The 21,685-nt window shown below is 39.5% G+C and overlaps 2 protein-coding genes across 2 annotated transcripts; one reads left to right on the forward strand and one right to left on the reverse strand.

The window, feature by feature from the left end:
- Positions 1-6,052: 6,052 nt before the first annotated feature.
- On the forward strand, positions 6,053-16,183 carry adra1d (adrenoceptor alpha 1D). Its single transcript, XM_084373464.1, has 2 exons — positions 6,053-7,214; positions 14,745-16,183. Exons 1-2 carry the CDS (start codon positions 6,257-6,259, stop codon positions 15,290-15,292), a joined length of 1,506 nt encoding a protein of 501 aa, XP_084229590.1. The 5' UTR covers positions 6,053-6,256; the 3' UTR covers positions 15,293-16,183.
- A 4,201-nt stretch (positions 16,184-20,384) lies between these two features.
- On the reverse strand, positions 20,385-21,443 carry LOC311270336 (5-hydroxytryptamine receptor 4; the record flags this gene model as incomplete). The annotated part of the gene is made up of 1 exon (XM_084375145.1): positions 20,385-21,443. One exon carries the CDS (start codon positions 21,441-21,443, stop codon positions 20,385-20,387), a length of 1,059 nt encoding a protein of 352 aa, XP_084231271.1.
- Between the last annotated feature and the right edge of the window lie 242 nt (positions 21,444-21,685).

A 21,685-nucleotide genomic window follows, 5' to 3' on the forward strand; every position in this document is an offset into this window, starting at 1 on the left:
GTATGTAAATGCTGCATGAGATGACTGATAAAACATTCATTTTGAAAAACAGCCTATTAATAAATGTATTGCAAAAAATATTTTAGGCAAAACATGTTGTACTTTGCCAACATTTATGCTGGCAACTGGGATGGGATACCACTAAGGCCTAATTCCTTTTTTGCATGTTTCCTTGTTAAATCATCAGACTGATTCCAAATCAACCAACTGAGCAGAACACACAGTCTTGATGTTGACATTATTTATTATTTTTGGGCATCCTTGAAGCCTGTGTTTCTCTGTGTCCCTAATATCATGACATATTTACTCCCCCAGCTATTTTTGGTCTGTAAATGCACTGTGACTCTGAAGTCTCATTACTAATACTTAAAGCATATGACTGGGAATGATTCAGATTCTCCCCCGTGTGCGTGCTGGTGCTCTGGTTTATCTCAGGTCCAGTGCCATGGCCACTACAACTCCTAGACAAACAGAATAATCTCATATCATTCCAGTCCAAACTGACAATCATAATATGATTTGCATTCCTCAGCTGCCATGAAAACAGAGTCCTTATTTGACACTGTTTTCAAATATCATAATTCAAGAGCTTATGGTCACAGAAATACTCTTACCCTTGAATAGCTCACCTTCCTTTACAATGTATTAACAATTTTATTAAATCATTCAAAGTATTAACTGTCCTAATAATTAAAACAAAAACTACAAAAGTTTAAATCAGATTTTGAATTGGATTTACAGGTTTTATGTGTCCCAATCTATGCAGTGTCAAAGCCAGAGAGGACAGCATTCTAACAGTAAAAGGTGACTACGCTTTTTTTTTTTTTTTTGTAATGGCATTAATTAACATTGGCAAAGTGTAATAAATGCTTCAGCTTTCACACTGTTAAAGCAGTGGAGTCAACAAGTTTCCCCTGTCTGATAAGAGTGCTCTTCAAGGCAGTCATACAGTGAAAATCAACACTTGTGAACGCAAAGAGGCTGAGAGGCATTTGATGCTGCTGGGTTACAGGAGGGGAAAAGAAAAGATCCTTGTTTGACTTTGAAGCAAAGTGGCTTCAGTTTACAGCAAAAGGTACTTTATTATGAAATATCAGGACGCCCAGAGAATTTACATGGTCAGTTGTCACCTTGACAATACAATGCGGCAAACCAAGAACCAGTGTGAGAAACTTCTGACCGTTTGACCTTTTCAAACATTCGAGGCTTTGAACGATCATGTATGAAGTGATATCAAAGCACGGCATGACTTGTGGCCGACTGAATCCCTGCGCTCTGCTGAGGACTGATAAGATGGCACACAGTCAAAGTCTTGTGCAGATTACCATATTGAGAGTCTGAGGGGAGAGAGAGAGAACAAAAAAGAAAGAATGTGTTTGTGTGTGTGTGTGTGTGTGTGTGTGTGTGTGTGTGTGATGTGCAAATGTGCAAATATCTGGGTTAGCACCATAACAAATGGGACCCAAAATACGAGTAGGCAACAGAATGCCCCTCCTTCTCTTACTCTTAACACATTTATGACAGGCTTCTTGACAAATGACTAAGGATAAAATGTCTTATTCAGAAAATATGCAGGATGGCTGAGATTTTTTTTCTTCTATTGTACATAAATACAGAACAGGATGACAGAAAATACCACACATTTTGGTAGAAAAAGATTTTTTTGACCGGATCGCAAGCAACTGAGGATAACAGAAAAATGTAAGTTTGTCAAGTGGTGGGACTGCACTATGCACTGCAGCAGAACGTCACAGAATACATGAGACAGCCTTGTGTTGATATACCAAAAGCTCATTTGTAACATACTCTGAGTAACCAAACGCTACAATACATCAGCATTTCAAAATTGTGTGTAAGTCAGTCAGTCTGAGGTACTCTGGTCGGCTGACGAGCCACACTAAAAAGGGAACAAAGATCAAAGACCCCAGTGTGCAGTCTCCTGTAATGTCCCAATCAATTCTTTGCAATCAATGACCACCCGCAGTGCTTTAGAAATCAGCAGACTTGATGTCCTCCCTGGTGATGCTCTACACGACATGAGCAGCAGCCAACTGCACATTTTGCATGTTAAAGAGGCTTTTTGCTTTTATTCGGGTCTTCAGAAAGTGACACAAGTAATCAATTGGATTGTCAAGAGCATTCCACTGTTTGGCCCAAAAAAGTGGGTGTGACTTTATATAAAAGGGGATATGGATCCTACATAATTAACCCAATATGCATGTTAACACCCTTAAACACTGCTAAAGCAGACAATCTGAATTTAACTATATTAAAATTACAATGTCAAAGTATGTGAAAATGTGAAAGGTTTCAATTGTAGCGAAGCTAAATCTGCAGCCAACAACTTTGTCATATCAACTCAAAAGGTGACGACTTATATCAGTGTTGTTCATGGCTTGTTTCCTCGGCCCCATAGTGGCCAAAAAATCTGTTATTGCAAGCTAAATCAGTAGCTAATTAATAAATCGGCTAAAATAAATCGGATAGGCTTAGATCCTCGAATAAAGACCATTACCATTGGCGACCTCTTCCTCATACATAACAAATCTGAATCATCTATGTTTCTGGCAGGCTTGGGCTCCATGCCATCATAGCCTGTCTCCTGTATGATGCTGTCTAAAGTGGACTCTCCATGACTGCAGTGTCAGCCCTCTCCTCTCATAAGGAGGAGCAGGTGGGCAGGATGAAGATGTCGCTTTTCTTATGAATCCAATAATGAGGATGTGCTCTGACAGCTAAGCAGAGTCACCGTGACTAGAAACAGGAGTGCAGCCACAGGACTGTCTCCATATTAGACCTAGGTTGCTAATATATCATGTGTGCTTTTAGGCAAACTAGAGCAGTGGATGGTTTGATGGATGATCCTTCTGTCCATTGCTCCAGAGTGAAATCAGCATTGGGATTTAATACAGATACAGAATAAATCTGAATGATGTTCTGACTCTTCTAATCTAACATCTAATCTAATGCCACCAACAGGTAAAGGTGGGTGAAAAAAATGTCTAATAACAACTGGACCCTTTGTTACTGTATATATATTTTTGTATAGTTGTGTGCTTACATTATCCCAAATGTTTACAACAATATTTTAACCTAGAGAAATATCCAGTTGACTACATGAAATATGAATGAAACTTTAGAGGTGCACTATGTAAGAATAGGCCACCTGTCAAATTCATACTCCAAATAGAGGGCAGCGTATCAACAGAATAACCGCTAACTGCTGGTAGCTGTAGTTGCTCTTAGCGCAGTTAGCTGTTGCCATTCAATTCAAAGCTCAGCTGAGTATAAAGCTGACAAAATGCTGGAAGAATAGTGCCCCAATGTTTGATTTACATGCAGTACACCATACTACGTATAATCACAGTTCTTTGCTATAACCATGATCCTCTCACTACCCTTAACCCTACCAGAATTTACATGTGCAGGTGTTGCAGAAAGCAAGAATGACAGAAAGAAGAAGAAATTGGCATTGAACATCATCTGGAGTTTTGTAGATTACTTACTGTACATTCTCAGGCCAAATATAACTTTTTGCTGCACTCATTTTTAAGGTCTATGAATAGTAAAGTCTCCATTTTTCATTCATCCTGCGTGTCTTTTTCTCTGGTGTGTAGCCAGAATTAGAGCATTGTGGGGTGAGGCAGAGACTCTAATGGTTTTTGGACTGCACAGACACACCAGGAAGGCTATAAACGTTTAGCCTTATTTTAAACACTAAAACTAATTAGAAAACACAGATGGATGCCAACAAAGTGCAAAGAGGAGGCAGTTGATATCCTTTAACTTTCCTCTGCACTCAGTTGTAATCATGGACCGGTGGGAGCTTTCTGGAGCGTGACTGTTTTGTGCAAATATGAAAACTAGTTAAGTTTTACTTCAAGCAAAACACCTCAGGCTATCATCAATACTGCTTTTTACTGCAGCTACTGATTTTAAAGGTAGAATATTTTGCAGTGTTATTCTTATTTAACTGTTTGGGATCAAAACAACAAAAATGTGATGTCAGTGCTATATTTATCCCACACTACAGTTTTCTGTAAATCTGGAATTTCATTTACTTCTTTGATACAGTAATCAGTGATCAACATGTCTGATGGAATATCTGATTATTTTTTCATCATTACATGTTTAAATTCGCCCCATATATCAAACGATTGAGCGGTATGTCACAACACTGTGGTGGTTACATCCCGGGCTGATGTTTTCCCATGCAGGCCTAGTTTGTCCGCTCTGTGACCCTGCCTCTTGACCTTTCCTCTCCTTCGGGCTCCCTGGTGGTTTGTGCAGGCCTGTCCTTCTACTTAAGTTATGCACATAAGGCCTGGGGATGGCAGCTGTGGTGTCACTGGGAAACTTCACAGCTTTGCCAGAAGGCACTCCAGTGGTCAGTTCTGGCTCGTTGGTGCCCCTTGGGTGTTTAGATAATCTCACTGATGCGGCTTTGTCTTGTCTTTGCACGTGATGGAGAGGTAGCTTCAGGTATAGCTTCTATGGAGTTACGCAACCCAGTTATCAGAATGAATGCTGGCAATGCATGTTTTTGCAAACTAAGGATATGTTAAAATGTTTCATTTCTTTATGTTGCAACTTTACATTTCCTTAGGTTCAATTTTATCCTGGGCTTATGGTCTGGATAGGTTTTAGGCGCAAAAACCACTTGGTTAGGGTTGGGATAAGGTCATGTTTTGGCCTAAAATACCCGTTTTGGTTGCCACAAACACAGCTGGAGATGTCCCGGGTGCTAAGAGTGTATCAAAAAGGGACGCAACACAGACAAAGGCAGGAAAAACAACAAAGAATGATAAGCTGATGTCCAAAATCCAAGCAACAAAAGGCAGGCAAAGGAAAGTGCAAAGAAAAAAAAACTGAGGACGAACCAGAAGACCTGGAAAACAAAGACAGGACACAGAGGACACAGACAAACCTACACAGGAATGATTAACTAATGGAACACAGGTGAGCAGGAAAAAGGGCGTAAAAACAGACAAAGGCAGGAAGAGGAAAGTAAAAACATATCACATGAAGACATGAACTACAAAATATGAGCAAACCAAAAAATCCAAACCTAGCACCAAGGTCTCGTTTACCCGATCTGATTACCACAAACATGTCTCGAGGTGTCCTACAAAATATCCACACAAAATTTCACACTTACAAATGTTGAAGCACAGTCCTTAACTGCGGTTGCTGGCTTGGCAGCGTTCTTGTCGGCAGCCACCATCCTCTGCAATATGGATTCAGGCCATAAACATGTCTTATGAATGTGATATGACACATTTTGAGAAATTTCGGAATGACACGTACAAATGTGAACATATACATTGACTGCAAAATTTTATCCTGGCGACTGGGCTGCGTTTTGGTAACTATGAAGACCACAACTATAGTGCATTATTGGGGCGTTCATAATGCTTCATAACTACATGCATAAGCGCACAAAATGCTTTCTGATGCACTGAAACAGTCATTAAACATTATTGATGTGTGTGTGTGTCCTCCAGGATGTCACATAATGTATTATAAACCCCATCAGACAACCTTTTTATTTTATTTTTATCTTTTTAAGTTTTATTTTGTTTTTGTCTCACTTTATTTTTCCAATGAGGAGTGCTTCATAAGACTATACGATATCATCATACACACAGATAGAACAATCAAAGACCTGTCAGTGAAATCAAGTCAGATAAAGAAATTAAACGTGGCAGACCTCTTCAGCGTGTCAAAGAGAATTCGTGACCGGATTTAAAGTGACGCTCTCTCGTGGAGAGCCTGAACGCAACAGTAAATATGTGACGTGTGGGTGGAGCTGAAGGTTCAGACCTGCTGTACCAGCTCTGAGTCTGTGATCAGTTACAAAGGATGCCACCAGTGGGAAGACCATCACATGGAGGAAATGCGTGGAGATGGAGCTGAATGTATTTGATTTTTGTTGTTGTTGTTTTATCACTTTTTAAAAAAATCTAAATTATACTTTTACTTCCTCCACAATGAAAACCTCAGTTGTTTTTTGAGTGAGCGTATTTTTCTTCTTTTTTTTAAAATTTTTTTTAGCACTAACAAGCTCCTAATCATGCATGCGTTTGTATGTAGTTACATGGACTTTGCATTTTTATGCCTCATTTTTCAAATAGCCTATAATTCGCCTGACCAGTGTCAGATTGTGACTGCGAGGACGCACGCTTGATTGTGAGACTGACCCACAATGCTTTCTTCAATAAACTTGCTCTAAAGTTCTCTATATGGCGTTTCAAAAATGACAGACTCTAACTTGAGGAACAAAAGCAGCTATGGGATCTACTTTGCTGACGCTTTCAATGGATCAGTTTTGGACGAAGTGTTTCCAAACGACAGCATCACGAAATGCACGAACTTCACCATGGACTCACAGGTTGTCGGGGTCGGGATCATTCTCTCTCTTTTTATTCTGGTGGCGATTGTTGGGAACATTTTGGTTATCCTGTCTGTGGTGTGCAATAAACATTTGCAGACTGTCACAAACTTCTTCATCGTCAACCTAGCCATGGCAGACCTGCTGCTGAGCATTATCGTGCTGCCTTTCTCTGCCTCTCTGGAGGTTCTGGGATGCTGGGTGTTTGGCAGGGTGTTCTGTAACATCTGGGCTGCGGTGGATGTGCTCTGCTGCACCGCATCCATCCTCAGCCTCTGCATCATCTCCATCGACCGGTACATAGGTGTTAAACACTGCCTGAAATACCCGAGCATTATGACAGAGAGGAAGGCGGTAGCTATTTTGGTCCTAGTTTGGGTTTTATCCACGGTGATCTCTGTCGGGCCGCTGCTGGGATGGAAAGAACCGCCGCCTGTGGATGACAGCATCTGCAGCATCACAGAGGAGCCGGGTTACGCGCTCTTCTCCTCTCTCTTCTCTTTCTACCTCCCGCTCATGGTCATCCTCATCATGTATTTTCGGGTCTACGTGGTGGCCCGCAGGACTACCAAGAGTCTGGAAGCGGGCGTCAAGCGAGAGAGGGACAAGTCGATGGAAGTGGTGCTCCGGATTCACTGTCGCAGCGTGCTGGAGGACGCGCGCCCGGCCAGCTCCAAAAGCAGCAAAAACCACCCGTTCCGAAGTTCGCTGTCAGTGCGGCTGATGAAGTTCTCCCGGGAGAAAAAGGCTGCGAAAACCCTTGCCATCGTTGTGGGGATGTTCATCTTGTGCTGGCTGCCTTTTTTCTTCTTTCTGCCCATTGGTATGTCTTATAACTTTATATTTCTGCTCCCTTGGCATTAAATGTGCCAAGAACGCACAAAGATGCGCACAGGGGCATTATTATTTTTTAACTCATCAAATGCCTTCAAGTAACCTAATTGATGTTATGATTGAGCACCTTGTGGGAGACGTACGTTGGCAGTGATGTGAGATATTTTCCAGATAATTAATTTATGTTGAATGTGAGTAGCTAATTAATGCATTTGCGTCACTTGGAGTGATTCAACTTTTCAGCCTGCTGCTCCTCCTCAGATAGATTTCTATAAACGACGCAACATGATACTGACTGCAGGTCAAAATGGAATACATGCGTTATGCTGGTTTCCATTTGCAGCAGCTGATCAAATTAACATTGTTCTAATGTTATAAAAACTCGTGTTTTAGTCAGAAAAGGTCAAATCTGCAACGTGATCATTAACGTGGCTTGTTTTCATGCCTGACATTCTTCTGGGAGCCTTATGTTTTCATATGGCTAATTTTTAAAAGAGCAGTCATAATAGACTGACATTCTTCACTAATGAGCTCTCTATAGCAAAAATGCTCCCGACATCTTGCAACCCTCACATGTGCTCCCTCCCAGTCCAGTTCATCACCCATTCAGGATTCAAGATTCAAGATTACTTTATTCGTCTCAAGGGAAATATGTCTTGGGCATAGGCTTCCACATGCATGCAAAAAATATTTAAGCGTATTTCAAGGACAAGCACACACGTATTGTAGACAGAGTCTCACACATATAAAACACAATACAAATAAACCGTGTCAAGGGTTTTGTTTCTTGGTTTGCAGGAAAAGGTCACTGCTAAATAACATCATTAATTTCTACCTGGAAGTCCTGAGAATATGAAATTATTTGAACTGAAGAATTAAAATGTATTGCTGAGAGCACCTCTAAAACTGACCACAGTATTGGAAGGATGCGATGTAGGAGTTAGGATGAGGAAATGTCCAATAATTATGAGATGGTTTAAGACACAATAGACTGGCATTCTTCACTAATGAGCACTCTGAAACAAAATGCTCCCGACATCTTGCAACCATCACAGATGCTAGTTCCCGGTCCAGTGGAATACCTATTCAACTGCAAGATTCAAGATTACTATTATTTGTCTCCAGGGAAATTTGTCTCTGACATAAAGGCAGCCACAAGCAAGATCACTGCGAAATGAGATGAATTTCTACCTGAAAGTCCTGAAAATACAAAAGTATTTGCACCGAAGAATACAAAAAATGTAATGATAAGAACAACTTTAGAACTGTATTGAGTATTGAAAGGATGTCGGAGTTAGGATGAGGAAATATCCAATAATCACAAGATGGTTTAAAAGGCCCTTCAGTGGGGATGACAAATGCAAGTCATGATGGATATACGTAGAGTAACTCAAACTAAAGAATGCAAGATGCATATAAAGCTGCACTTACACAAAGTAACAGTTTTCACAACACACACACACACACACACACACACACACACACACACACACACACACACACACAAACTAATGGTGGCCTCATGAATTTTCATTTTGCATATATTTCACGTAATTGATTGTAAAAGCCATTATGGCCAGTCAGTTATCAGGTATAGCACTCACAGCACTCTCATTGTTGCTGCCCCTCCAAATGTACTGAATCAAATTATTAGAGCAATGCCCGCTGGGGGAGAGAGTGAGGTGGGGAGAAATCAAAAGGGTGCTGCTGCTAATCACTTTATTCACTCAGTGGGAGGGAAAAGGGCAAGTTTACGTTTATCCAGAAGTCTAAGATAGATATACTCCATCTCTTCTTGGGAAATGAGCAAAGACAAGAATGAGTTTTAAACAAAGGCATTTTTATTGTTAGTACAAATTATTATACTGTCACAGACTGGGACCCTACATTCATTATGTAATCACACTTACTAGTATATTAATATCTATAGGCTCTCAAGACAAACATCTGCAACATGCATTTTGAGTTGATTTGATGACAAACAATCTCTAATCATATCACTTTCATTTACATACCACCTGCTTATAGAAAACATCATCCAGGATCTGAAGTCTGAAACAGTCTCTGTGTGGCAGAAATCAGTATTCAGAAGAGAAAACAAAAGGGAGCTCTGCCAAAAGGAATAATTATTTTTGAGAAATAGGTCTGACGACATCTTGAATTTTAAATTTATGATTCCTGCTCGATGGTAGAGGCCTCTAATTTGCATCATAAAAAAGTCAGACTGTCGAGAACGCCTTTATCATCTAAAATAGTGTCTGCGTCCTAATGTCTGTAATGTGATTGTTGAAGCCACAAAAATGAAAGACTCAGGATTTTAAGCTCCTTGCCGGCAACAATGAGCCCTGCAGAATCCATTCAGACATGTTGCTCTGCAATTTGATCCAGAACTGTGGCCACCCCGGAGGAAGTACTTTAAAACGTAAGTCCCCCATAGGGATCAATGAAGTGTTACACTGTTGTTTTATGGACTCATCCCTTTGAGAGGCTGTTGTTTGTTTGTGTGGATCAGTCACTGCTTACTCATACTTGGTCAGTCAGACAGATTGATGTTGGTACATCATAGATACACATTAATAATGACTAACCTTTTGCTGAGAGGCAGACATGTACTTCCAGCACCTCTTGTGCCAATCAGGCCTTTTCTCTGTGATGATGCAAATCCAGACGAAGTAGTGTGAGTCATCTGAAACTCCAGCGAGAGCGCTGCATTCAGAATCACTTTGAATGCTCATTCTCTCCCAGTGTAATGGATGAAACAGCAAGCACAACCATATCACACAGGGACTGAAGAGTTAGCTTTTAATATGAATTAATTAGTGATTTTTTTTATTGGCTGGTTTATCTTTGTAAAGGTTTATTGTGCATTTTATATTTATTGAAGCAATACACATGGTTTAGAAATTACATCATTTTGCAGGAATGTATGATTAGAGAATTAGAGCCCATAAAAAATATAAGTACTGTGATTAATATATTTATGAATTATAATATAATTGCAGTTATGTTTCAATGGATTGAAATTAGCATGAGTTTTATGCAGTCTTCAACCTACAATACCCAAACAATTGTATTATACTCAACACTTTCTCTCTTTAATGCTGCAATTTTGCTCTAACTTATTGTTAAGAAGTAAATGTTGACTGCACAATGTTATGGCTGTAGAAAATTGACACCAATGGCATTTAGATTGGTTTCCTATAAACCTTGCTTTCATTCTGTATTTTTTTTCTGCCACTATGCCACTATGCACGAAATCTTGGAAAATGAAGCCTGAATCGCGATCAAGTCAGGCTGGCAGCCTGACACCATTTCTATAGAGAGGTGAAATCCCGCCTCTTCCGGTGTGCCCCATGGGACAATATTTCTGAAAAGAAGTTGTGCAGTAGTCAGTGGTGCGAGACAAAAACATTCTTTATCACGTTTAAAGTGTGCCATGAATGACACATGTCAATACATTGTCAATTTAAAAGATAATTTTACCAATTAAATGATTAAACCAACACCAACATGGCCGTCCCTTCGGCACAGAAAAAGTATGACAAAAGGTGAAAATCACAAGTTTTGCCCAATTCACAGTGGCAGTTACAAATTTCCCCGTTTGCGGGACGAATAAAGGAATTCTGATTCTGATGTGAAATGAGAGTTGGTCACTTCAAAGAGCTAGCTAATATAAAGTCTGGCTCAACAAGGTTTCGTTTATGGGTTTTGGTGAGCGTCAAAATGAGACATCGCCTTTCAGGACTGTAGTTCACAGTCCTATACTTCAACAGTTTTATGACAAACTACTATTATTTGCCTCACACCATTTACTGTCATACATTTTTTTTTCTAAAATAAGGTTCCATGGTGGTCCACCAGAAGTCTCTATCTGCTTTCATTTCTCCATTATAAATTAAATGAATGAATAAGGGCACGTTGTTCTGTTGTTTGTGGTTGTAACTTTAGGGAAAATGAAAAGTGATCCCTTTGTGTTTGGGAATGCAAGGTGGGCCATGTCTGTGGCCAGACACCCCGAAGTGTTTTGTTTCCACTTTGAAGAATCTGGTGATATTCTATATTTTCTTACTGTCAATAAATCCCATGACAATAAACCAATAATGACACGACTAACAAGTATTTAAGCCTGCGTAGTCTTTCAAAGGAAAAAAGGGGACTGGACCACACTGATAAATTAATGGCCTTTAATTGTTTCCACACTACTGTGTCTTTGTATGCACAATTGAAGGCTTTATATCCATGAGTGTGCTCCAGTTTACTTTTTTCCTTCAATAATTTGCCATCCTCGAGATGAGAAACACCTGAGTCAGCAGCATTTTGCTGGAAGATGCAGAAAGAGACTTGTTCCTGATGTCCCTTATTTCTCTGTGACCTCCACTGTGTCCAGAAACTATTAAAATCACATCAGCAAGCCACACTGTTGTAATTTCTGACATGTTTCTTCTTTATGATGAATATGGGCTCTGTAGTTTTTATGTAGGTCTCACATACACTGTCCTGCAGCTGTAAACGCTAATATAGTAAATTTGCAGCAGAAATGAATCCCAACAAATACACTGTGTTTGCTCTGACAGAGCCTGGCTGCTGCAGGAAGTTATTTAGCCTTGAAGGTACTATTTGGAAGAAAATTTGATCTTTGATTCTCATTCCCAACTTGTCAAATAATGATGCTCTGGGTTTGGACACTTTTGGACACTTTGGAATGGCTGCTGACCCGTCCTACAATCCCAAAGTGTCATTTTTTAACGAGTTGGGAGTGAGACTCAAAAAAGAATTTTTTCTTACAAATAGGTCCTTAAAAAAATGAAAAAATGGTAATGGTAATATACGTAGCATTACAGCTACTAAAGCCATCACAATATTTAATATGGTCAATATGCCTTACTATTTCATGCATACCATTGGTTATGCAACTTTATCTTGATCCTATGTGGCCTTATGTTGAAGGTGAGATTTAAAAAGCCCTTCATGAAATGTTGACCTTCACACAGAAAATTAAATGTCAAGAGATTATTCCCCAAGCACTTTAACTGATGGACTGATCAGGAATCTGTCTGCTCACACAAAAGAGCCGTCAAAAAATTTAGTCGAAGACATTGGACAGGTCCCCAGACTCCTTGACAGGCTTCAACGTGTATTCACTGCATTGATCTCTTACTTGGCTTTATGATTTGTACTCGGATACAAGCCAATGTGAACTTTTAAAAAATCACATCCTCAGAAAATATTTGGCAATCATCATGCAGACGTTTGACTTAAGAGACGCTGTTGTCTTAAAGGCAATCAAACAAAAAAGAAAGAAGAACCTAAAGAAAATACCTGTTATTATGGTGTTGAACAAGTGTGCGTCAGAGTGGTGAATCACTTGCTGTCTGCCTGTAAGTTGAGGTCATTTCAGTGACGAGAATCAATGGAGTAATCACCTCCTTTAACCACTTTATTAATCTTAATCGCTGACCGTATCGTGTCAGAACTGATTAGTAGTTGAGTCTATTAACAGAACTGAAGGTAAAGTAAGAATCAAGTAGCAGATGCTACAGACAAGAAAACATTCATGCTGCAGAAAAAGATAGACATAAGAGTGTTATTATTCAGTTTATGTCACAGAGTAAATGGCACCTGCATGCATTTCTTTTTTTTTTGCAGCTTGGATTGCCCTCATGTAGCTGATGTCAAAACAGCATGAAACCATTACTGTGAAAATTACATACAAGCCATTTCATATATTTCCACATTGTACTAACAAAATTGAAATGAAAATGGACTTCTAGGCCCAGGCGGTGCAGACTTGACATTAGCACTGTGATATGTTGCTTCTTTGACCAGGGTCAACATCGTTAAATCCAAGCCTGGAACCAGAAAGGGAAAGAATAGGCAAAATCTCATAAGAAAGCAGCACGTCTTACCACAATTGCCATAGCAAAGCAGTGAGGGCTTCACAGAAATTGAACCTTCGTGATCTTGATTATTGTAAATTACCATTCATCGTGGTTTTCGTCTTTGTTATATTTTTCTCATCCAAACGTGGGAAACACCTTAAGACAAGGTGTATATTCTACCTCTATCTTAAAAACAAAGCCCCTTCATGTTGTTACCAATCTGGTTAAGGTGAGACTAATGTGAATGAATTAAAATTAATAAAACATTTTAATATGAAAATGCAGAATAACCACATATTCTACTCACGCAAAAGCATCATAAAAATAGTTTTGTGCATTGGCGTCGTGGTTGAAGCATGCTGTATCGGTGTCTGTTCCATTAATAAAAGTGAACAAAATGTCAGAACCTACTCTGCTACTGTAAACACAACCACACACCTACTGCTGCACCATAAATCATTACAAAAAATAATGCTGTGAATACCATACTGTCAGAGGGGTGAAAAATGTACACATACATACATTTAATGTATTGTTTTTGATGAATGCATCAAACAACGAAAGTGCACATTCAGGATCATTCAAGCATTTCTTTCCTATATTGTTCCTAAAATAACATAAACCATTCCAAAAAAAATGGGCTGATTGATATACCAATTCAAAACAAGCTATTAGTCAAATCTGTAATTTTACTTAAATTAACATCATGTTCTCTCTCCCAACATGTCAAATACAGCAGCTTGGTCAGTGGCCCTGAGCTTCAATGTCCACACTCACAGACTAACAGACTTTGAGGTGTATTCCTGGTAAATCTGCAACGGTTTAGGGCTGATCCATTTCCAAAAGTGCATGAGGGCTCTCTCGCAGGCATTTTGAGCTCTTTATGGCCACTTCACACAAGTCTGGACAGACTTTGCCTGAGCGAATTACAGGCAGTTCATAGAGTTAAACATGGGGTTACCTTAGGTTACCAGGGGAAATCTATATGCAAGATTTTTTATTTACCACAAAAACATTTCGAAATCACTACCGCAGATCTGACATTTTCTCCTAGAACTGATCACTCAGTTTATTACAACATACATATACAACATATAACCACATATGAACAGCAACACATAACACACATGGGACATATCAGAAAAAATAATAACATGACATTGGGATCTCGTCTATGATGCTCTGCTTCCCCCTATAGTGTGAAGCTTGCTGAGAAATATTCCACATAATATTTGTTTTGGACTGTTGTGAGTTGACCCCAGTTTGGTCAGGATTAGGCACCAAAACTATTTGGTTAGGTTTAGGAAAATAACATTTTCAGGTCAGTTTTATGTTAAGTCGTTGACTTTTAGCTACACACAAGACTTAAACTCAAGTCTCTTGGATGAAAGACCTGTGTTTGACCTGTCCAACCACCCTGACCACCTCCAGAAACAGATTTATACCAGTTTGCGAAAAGGGCGCCTCCAGAAGTGGTCCCAAAGGGGAATCTACAGTGTGATAGTTTGAATGCGTTGACCGAGTTGCTTTGTTTGACGCATTGGCAAAGAAGAAAAAGCTGCAAATAATAATGTTAAAAACATGATTTTGAATGTGCATATATTGTACATTCACACAAATATTCCTCCATCTTCTTCTAGGTTCTTTCTTCCCAGCTCTGAAGCCATCCGAAACTGTCTTCAAGGTGATCTTCTGGCTGGGCTACTTCAACAGCTGCATCAACCCTATGATCTACCCCTGCTCCAGCAAAGAGTTCCAGCGTGCTTTCACTCGGCTTCTCAGGTGCCAGTGTCACCAGAGACAGAGGGTCCTGCGTCGCTTTTATGACCAGAGGTGGCGGACAGCTGTCAAAGGAATGACAAGGGATCAGAGGGGAGACTATAAGCCTGGATATGCTATGCACGAATCCTGTGGCAGCTCTTTGTTACACAAGGGGAAAGGGCGCTCGCTAGGTTTCCAGAGATGGAGTCTGTTTCCACCACTGCAGAAGTCCTCATTCCAGCTGAAAGAGAAGGTGAACAATTTGTCAAACAAAATCAAGGGAGGGACAGGTAAAAGTACGACACCTGCAGTGGGCCGGATTGAAATAGTAGACACGGTCTCTATGGGGATTTACAACTGTGAGCAGAGCAGTTATCAGTTCTATGATCTGGCAGACTGCTATGGCCTGAAAGAGACTGACATTTAGACGCCACCAGAGAATCTTTTATTTATTTTCAAAGGGTCATATTTGACCAACATGCAAGAAAGACTGTATCTGAGAATCAAAGCCTGATTAAAGCTGTGGACTGAGAACGATGGCTTGATCCCAGCACAAACAGGACTAAAACTTTATCTCAACCCCTCATCCCCATCTTGTTTACTTAAGATGAAACTGCTTGTGAGCTGCCACATTTTGGAAATGTACACAAACGTAGCCAACTCCTTGGACTTACTGCTGTCATTTGGAAGCACTGTGCATCGACATTTCAAGGCCCACAGTTGACAGGTGTACTTTTGGCAAGACGTTTAACATAAGCCTCATTTTACAATTCCACTTTTTTCTTTAAATTTTTGTATCACACAGTCGACATTTTTTTAAAACTATTTGCCAGCTGACACTGTGTGACGATGATGACTCCCAATGAACAGTGACTGCTCTGATATTCAATGGACTTTAAAAACAAAACATACAAGGGAAACAGACTGAATCAATTATTTTGAAGCTCTAACAGCAAAGTTAGTCATAAGTGCAATTTTTATTGTTGCCAGAATGTACGGATTAATCAAATGTAATGTTTCTTGATGAATTCTGATACTTCATCTAGAATTTTTCTGTTCTGACAAGGCATTGTAAAGACAAGAGGCCAGCAAAGAATAAAGATGTTGCACAGTCAGTATTTATTCCAGCTGTTGAATTTATGAATTAACTTGGCATTGATATGTAAACATAACATTGATATGTACACTTGTTTGATTGAAAACCTGTCACTCTACTTGGCCAAGTGAGTGCTGATGTGAAATGAACGTGCTTTGTTTTTTGTATTTTTTGATGTTATGTTTGTTTGTGTAAGATGAAAAGCAAAATAAAAAGGAAGGAAAACTATTTGAGCCAAAGGACCCTTGTACCTTAAATTGTTTCTTAATTTAAAAAAATCTGCCACATCCATCAGCTGCTGCTATTGTTTCAATCTTTTAACTGATCGGCTGTTGGGCTTCCTCTTCTGTGCAGCGGTCATTGTTTACAGTCCAATAAGCAACTTAAGATGCGTGAATGGAGTTTGAGTTACGAGGTAAAACACATTAAGGTGTGTTTACAAGTCTTGGGGGACACAACTGCTGCAAAACCTGAGGCCTACATTACTCACAATGCAACTCAGTCACATCACTGGAAACAATTTATCAGATTAAATGCAGCTTCCTCTGGAGCTACAAAAAGGTTTTATACTACTTTTTCATGTAAGCAGTAGTACCCAAGGTCTGTAAACACACTGTGTAAAGTTGGTGGGGCTACCCTTTAAAAAAAAGCTAATAAAAAGCTAAATTGTCCTCAGACAATAGCAGATGAACGTTTGCTCTCCACACAGACTGTTTCCCTGCATGCAACCAGAACCTGTGCAAACATGATTGGTTAATACTAGAGACTTCAAACCAGAAGCCTAGAGATTCTCTAATATTATGCACATACCTGTGATCCTGCACCTTTTTACCTTTATTTCAAACGTATGCTGTTGGGAAGCAAATGTATGTCTTCTTGAAGAAAATACCAATTAAACTGATGGAAATATATCAATATCTGCATGTGTCAAGCAAGGTGAACAGAGAAGTGAGAATCTGCTGACTAAAAAAAAAAAAAAAGATTTAAGGAATTCAAAGAGAGTGACAGACACAGACACAGAGGCTGGAGCTTCAGGCGATGTGGAGAAGAGAAGAGACAGAGAGACTCTATCAAGACAAGAATATCTCAATTGCTTCCTGTCATTCACTTCATTCCACCATGAGTTTACTCATGTCTCGACCAAGGAGAATGTCAGATAGCTGAATTGCACTTTTCTCATTGTAATCATGACCAAATCTATCACATGTCAGAGAAAATGTCATTGTTAAGAAAGAAAAGGATGGAAATAAATGCAGAAACTTCCAACATTTGGTGTCAGGACAGAAATTAATTTCCCAATGTACTCTCAAATCCAGACAGAATGGTAGAAATATATATAAAAATATACAAAACCAATATGCTAAAAAACACAAAATAAAAGCATGTTGGTCATGGTTCAAATGCTCTTTGTTGCAGTCGTTAACAAATGCCCTTTGAAGCGTTTGTCTGTTCATTCTCACTCACCCCTCTGTCCCCAAAAACAAATCAGACTTGAAACAACATTATAACTCCATCAAAGCTTTATTCTAACTAATGATAAAAGACACTGGTTGCAATGTGTTGATGACACTTTCACACTTAGGGTTAAAGAGTGAGCCACTTTCTTGTGCAAGTTTAATAAAGAAAGGCTTTGAGTCTGTCTGAGAGCTAATAAAAAGACTGCAGATAGACATCTAAGCTCATCATTTGCCAAAGCTGGTACTTGACCATCTTGAGTCAGACTAATTTGCTTTGCGTTCTGGGCACTGGGTAGCCCATGCCTTGCAGGATTAGGTTACAAGTTACAGGAAGAATGAGGCAATAGCAGAAAATAATATATACCTCCAGTGAGCTCTCAGGGTTTCCAAAAACTCTTGCCACTCTCACTTCTCACTTTACAGCAATGTTAAACCGCAAATTGAGTCATGTTTTCTTCTTTTTGTCAGTTGTCAGCAAATGTAATTGTGTGTTACCATGGAAACACAGCCCATAGGGGCTGTCTGAGATAGCCTTGGGTTATGCTGGCAGCCTTTTCAGCCTTTAAGCTAAGCCTTCTTAGCATTTTAGCCCAAATTAGTCTGCTTTTATGCTGCTGTTACGTGCAAGTCAAGTATTACAGTCTGAGAAGCGAAGCTAAGACTGGCCTGAAGTGCTAAACAAATCCACAGTGCTGACTCACAAAAAATAAAGAAAAACTAGAACAACACTGTGAATAAGATTTTGAGAACAGATTAAGGTTATTGGCAATGTGGAAAGAATGGCTGGGGGAGAAACAGGCGAGGAGAGAGAGACCCTAGCTCTATCAAGACAAATAAACCTCAATTACTTCCTGCTATTAGCCCCATTCCACCATGAACATGTATTTAGCACTTTGGCAAAACTAGATACTAAAACAATATTCCTGTTGAAGTGAATGTTGATGTAAGTGAGATTACGAAGCAGAATAACCTGTAAAAACCCATTCCCAGTTAATGTTGTGTAAACACAGAACAGCAAATGTGTTACATTTAAAATTGTGTAGTTTGATTTAAAATTACAACCCCCCAAACATGTCAGTCGACAGGTGAATTTAAAGGACCAGATGAGGGAAAGTAGCCCTACACTTACTGTCTTCAAAATATCCTGAAAAAGTCCACACATCCATCTTCATACAGCTCTGACCAGACCCAGGACTGGTCTCCACAACATATTCCATCTTACATAAGGCCTCCTGTAAATCCCTACCTACTGACAGGCTGTGGACGGTGGACTGGAAACTAATCTAGCAGAACATAGATCAGAGCAAATACCTTCCAGGAAAAGTTATTCGTTTTAATTTCATACACAGAATATACCTCACTCCCTGCACTTTGCATAAAAATGAATTCTTTACCATCACCAAACTGCCCCCTATGCACTCAACATGCAAGGGGAACATGTTTTCCCATATGGACCGGGAGGATTACAGACTCTACTTTGTTATCTCTCAACTTATAACTCTATCCTTATATAATTGTAAAGTTTAAAAATCAATATATATATATATATTAAATATAGAAACATATTGAAACAACTAGCTTTACTGCATTATAATTTTTATATTATTAATTTTTTTTTAAATTATATTTCCACATCATCAGTTGTAAGCCTACTTCATTAAATATTTTATTGCCTACAACCTGTCACAAAACCTTTATCTATCGTTAGCATTGAATAATAGTATAAGTATTTCCAAAGAAGAGTTGTGGAAGGTAAAATATCAATTTATTAAATGTTTTTGTGCCATCATGCTGGAAGCACTGAGCATCATTATGCTGCAATATAATCAATATCTGTGCTGGGCTGTAAGGATGTTTCAGCACCTTTGCAAAAAAGAAGTGAAAGAAATGAGACACATTTAGTTTTTTTTTTGTGTTTTTTTATGATTGCTTCATGTGTGATATGCATTTAAGTATCATAGTGTAACTATTATAATCAACAATGTAAAAAAAAAATGTACATTTTATTTTGTCCTTAACAATGAATGTAAAATGTGTGGTGATGAAAGAGAGTACAACTACCCACACCTGCCCTCAATCATCCACCACCTGCCACTTTGTCACAACAGCTTGAGGTCTGATATTACCTTCTGTTATTTTTAGTTGAAGCTAATAAGGGTGCTGCAACTTCTGAATTTCATCTGTCATCAAACTTTTCATAAGAACAATTTTTAAAAAAAAGAAAAGAAACAAAACCCTTATTTCATATTTCTTTCTATAAGACTTCCTCTAGTCTACAGAAGTAATCCTGCCTCACCATTACACACTCACCTCTCAGTTCTACCATCCTCCCTGACCCATTTGAAGCTTCCTTTATTATTTACTGAAAAATGATTTTTCAAGAAAGCTCCTTTCAAAATGAACACACAACACTTTTGATTGTGGCTATCATACATCTGGGGATCATTTGAAGGATTTTACTTCAACATGCTTTAGGCCCAAACAAAATATAGGCATACACCATCTTGTCTAATTATTCTTGCAGGTCGTGACCACGATCTCTGATATCTGGGTGAATTTTCATCTTGGGGAACTGCTCTTCCAAGGCCATAGAACAGAGTAACACATGGACATAAATCAAAGATATTTTACTTTAAAATGCTAATATTGAAAAATAAGAGTCAGACCAGACAATTTTTTCCTTCACACAATAAAAAAAAAGAAAGCGCACATTACACGGAAGTATTAAACAGTGATTTCATACACCATGGTTGAAAGCATGGTTAGTGGCACAGTTCACTAATATTTCTCATAGTATAATTGTAATTCTTTCTGTTTCAAAGATACAGTATTTTTTCATGCTGTTGACAAAAAATTGTGATTCAAGCACTCTGTGAATAGCATCATTGATTCACTAAAAACGCAGCCCTTACTTTTCACAGATTTTTGCCTACATAAAACAAACAGATTCTATCTTTATTTTATAGTTAATCTGCACGTTCATGTGCGTCCTTCCTAGTGTGTGATAGCTCCATCCCAGGGGAGGATCCTAGCAGACATACCCTACAGCCCATGAACATGAGGAACGCCCTACGGAAGGAACGGTTGAAGAAACCATACAGAAAGGGGTTTAGAGATGAGTTGATATATCCTAGCCACAGAAATATGTCCCAGACAACCACCTCTGTGCTGTATTCAATGAACGGGTCCACAATGTTGACTGTAAAGAAGGGCATCCAGAAGATCAGGAAAACTCCCATAATGATACCCAACGTTTTTGCTGCCTTTCCTTCCCTCTTTATTGTGTTGCGGTGTCGTTGTTTCTTGCTTGAGTCTTTGCCCACTCCATTAGCCATCTGACTTTCCATGGCGCTGATCTGCCTGGCCTGCCGTTTGGCAGCTTTGAAGATTTTCCAGTAGGCTATTAGCATGATAGCCATCGGCAAATAAAAGGCTACCAAGGAGGCCATGACAGCGTAAACGCGATTGACCAAGAACACGCACACATCTTGAGGGAGCAGGATGTCCACACCGGCAATATGGAGATCTAGCATTATGGGGCCAAAGGAGATGAGCATGGGAACAGCCCAACATATAACAATTAGAAAGGCCACCCGATTGTGGGACATCTTTAAAGAGTAAAGTAGGGGGTTGCAGACAGCGTAGTAGCGGTCAAAAGCAATGCAGCTAAGATGGAATATGGAGGCAGTGCAAAGCATGACATCTAGGCTGGAGTGAAGCCGACAAAAAAGGAAACCAAAGTACCAGCATCCCTCCACCGTCCGTATCATACTATAAGGCATCACTAACAGGCCAACGAGGCAGTCAGCAACTGCCAGAGACATGACGAAGGAGTTTGTGGGTGACTGCAACTGCTTGAAGTAGGCGATGGACAAGACCACCAGGAAGTTGCCCACCACTGTGCAGATAATGCCAACAGAGAGGAAGGCATATAGGAAAATGCGAGACGCCGGGTTCCTCAGTGTAGTACAGGACTCAAGAGATGTGTTACCGTCTCCGAGCAATCCCCAGCTGCTGTTATCCATGGTCTAATCAAACCTGTCAAAACACACAGATATGGTCATAAGTAATGAGAGTTTTGGGCTCAAGTGAGGCGTCTCAAAGCAGTTTGCCTACGCGCTTCTATGGTACATTAACAGTGAAAAAGTGCACAAACCACCCAGAATTCTGTTTGTTTCTGACCCAATTGCTGCTCCATGGTAACTTCTCATGAGCTGAACTCTAAACTGTAAGCTTTAGTTTGACGTACGAATTGCAGGAGACTATG

The sequence above is a fragment of the Pagrus pagrus genome, assembly GCF_965226575.1.
Source record: "Pagrus pagrus genome assembly, chromosome: 2".
In the NCBI taxonomy this organism is placed as follows: Eukaryota; Metazoa; Chordata; class Actinopteri; order Spariformes; family Sparidae; genus Pagrus; species Pagrus pagrus.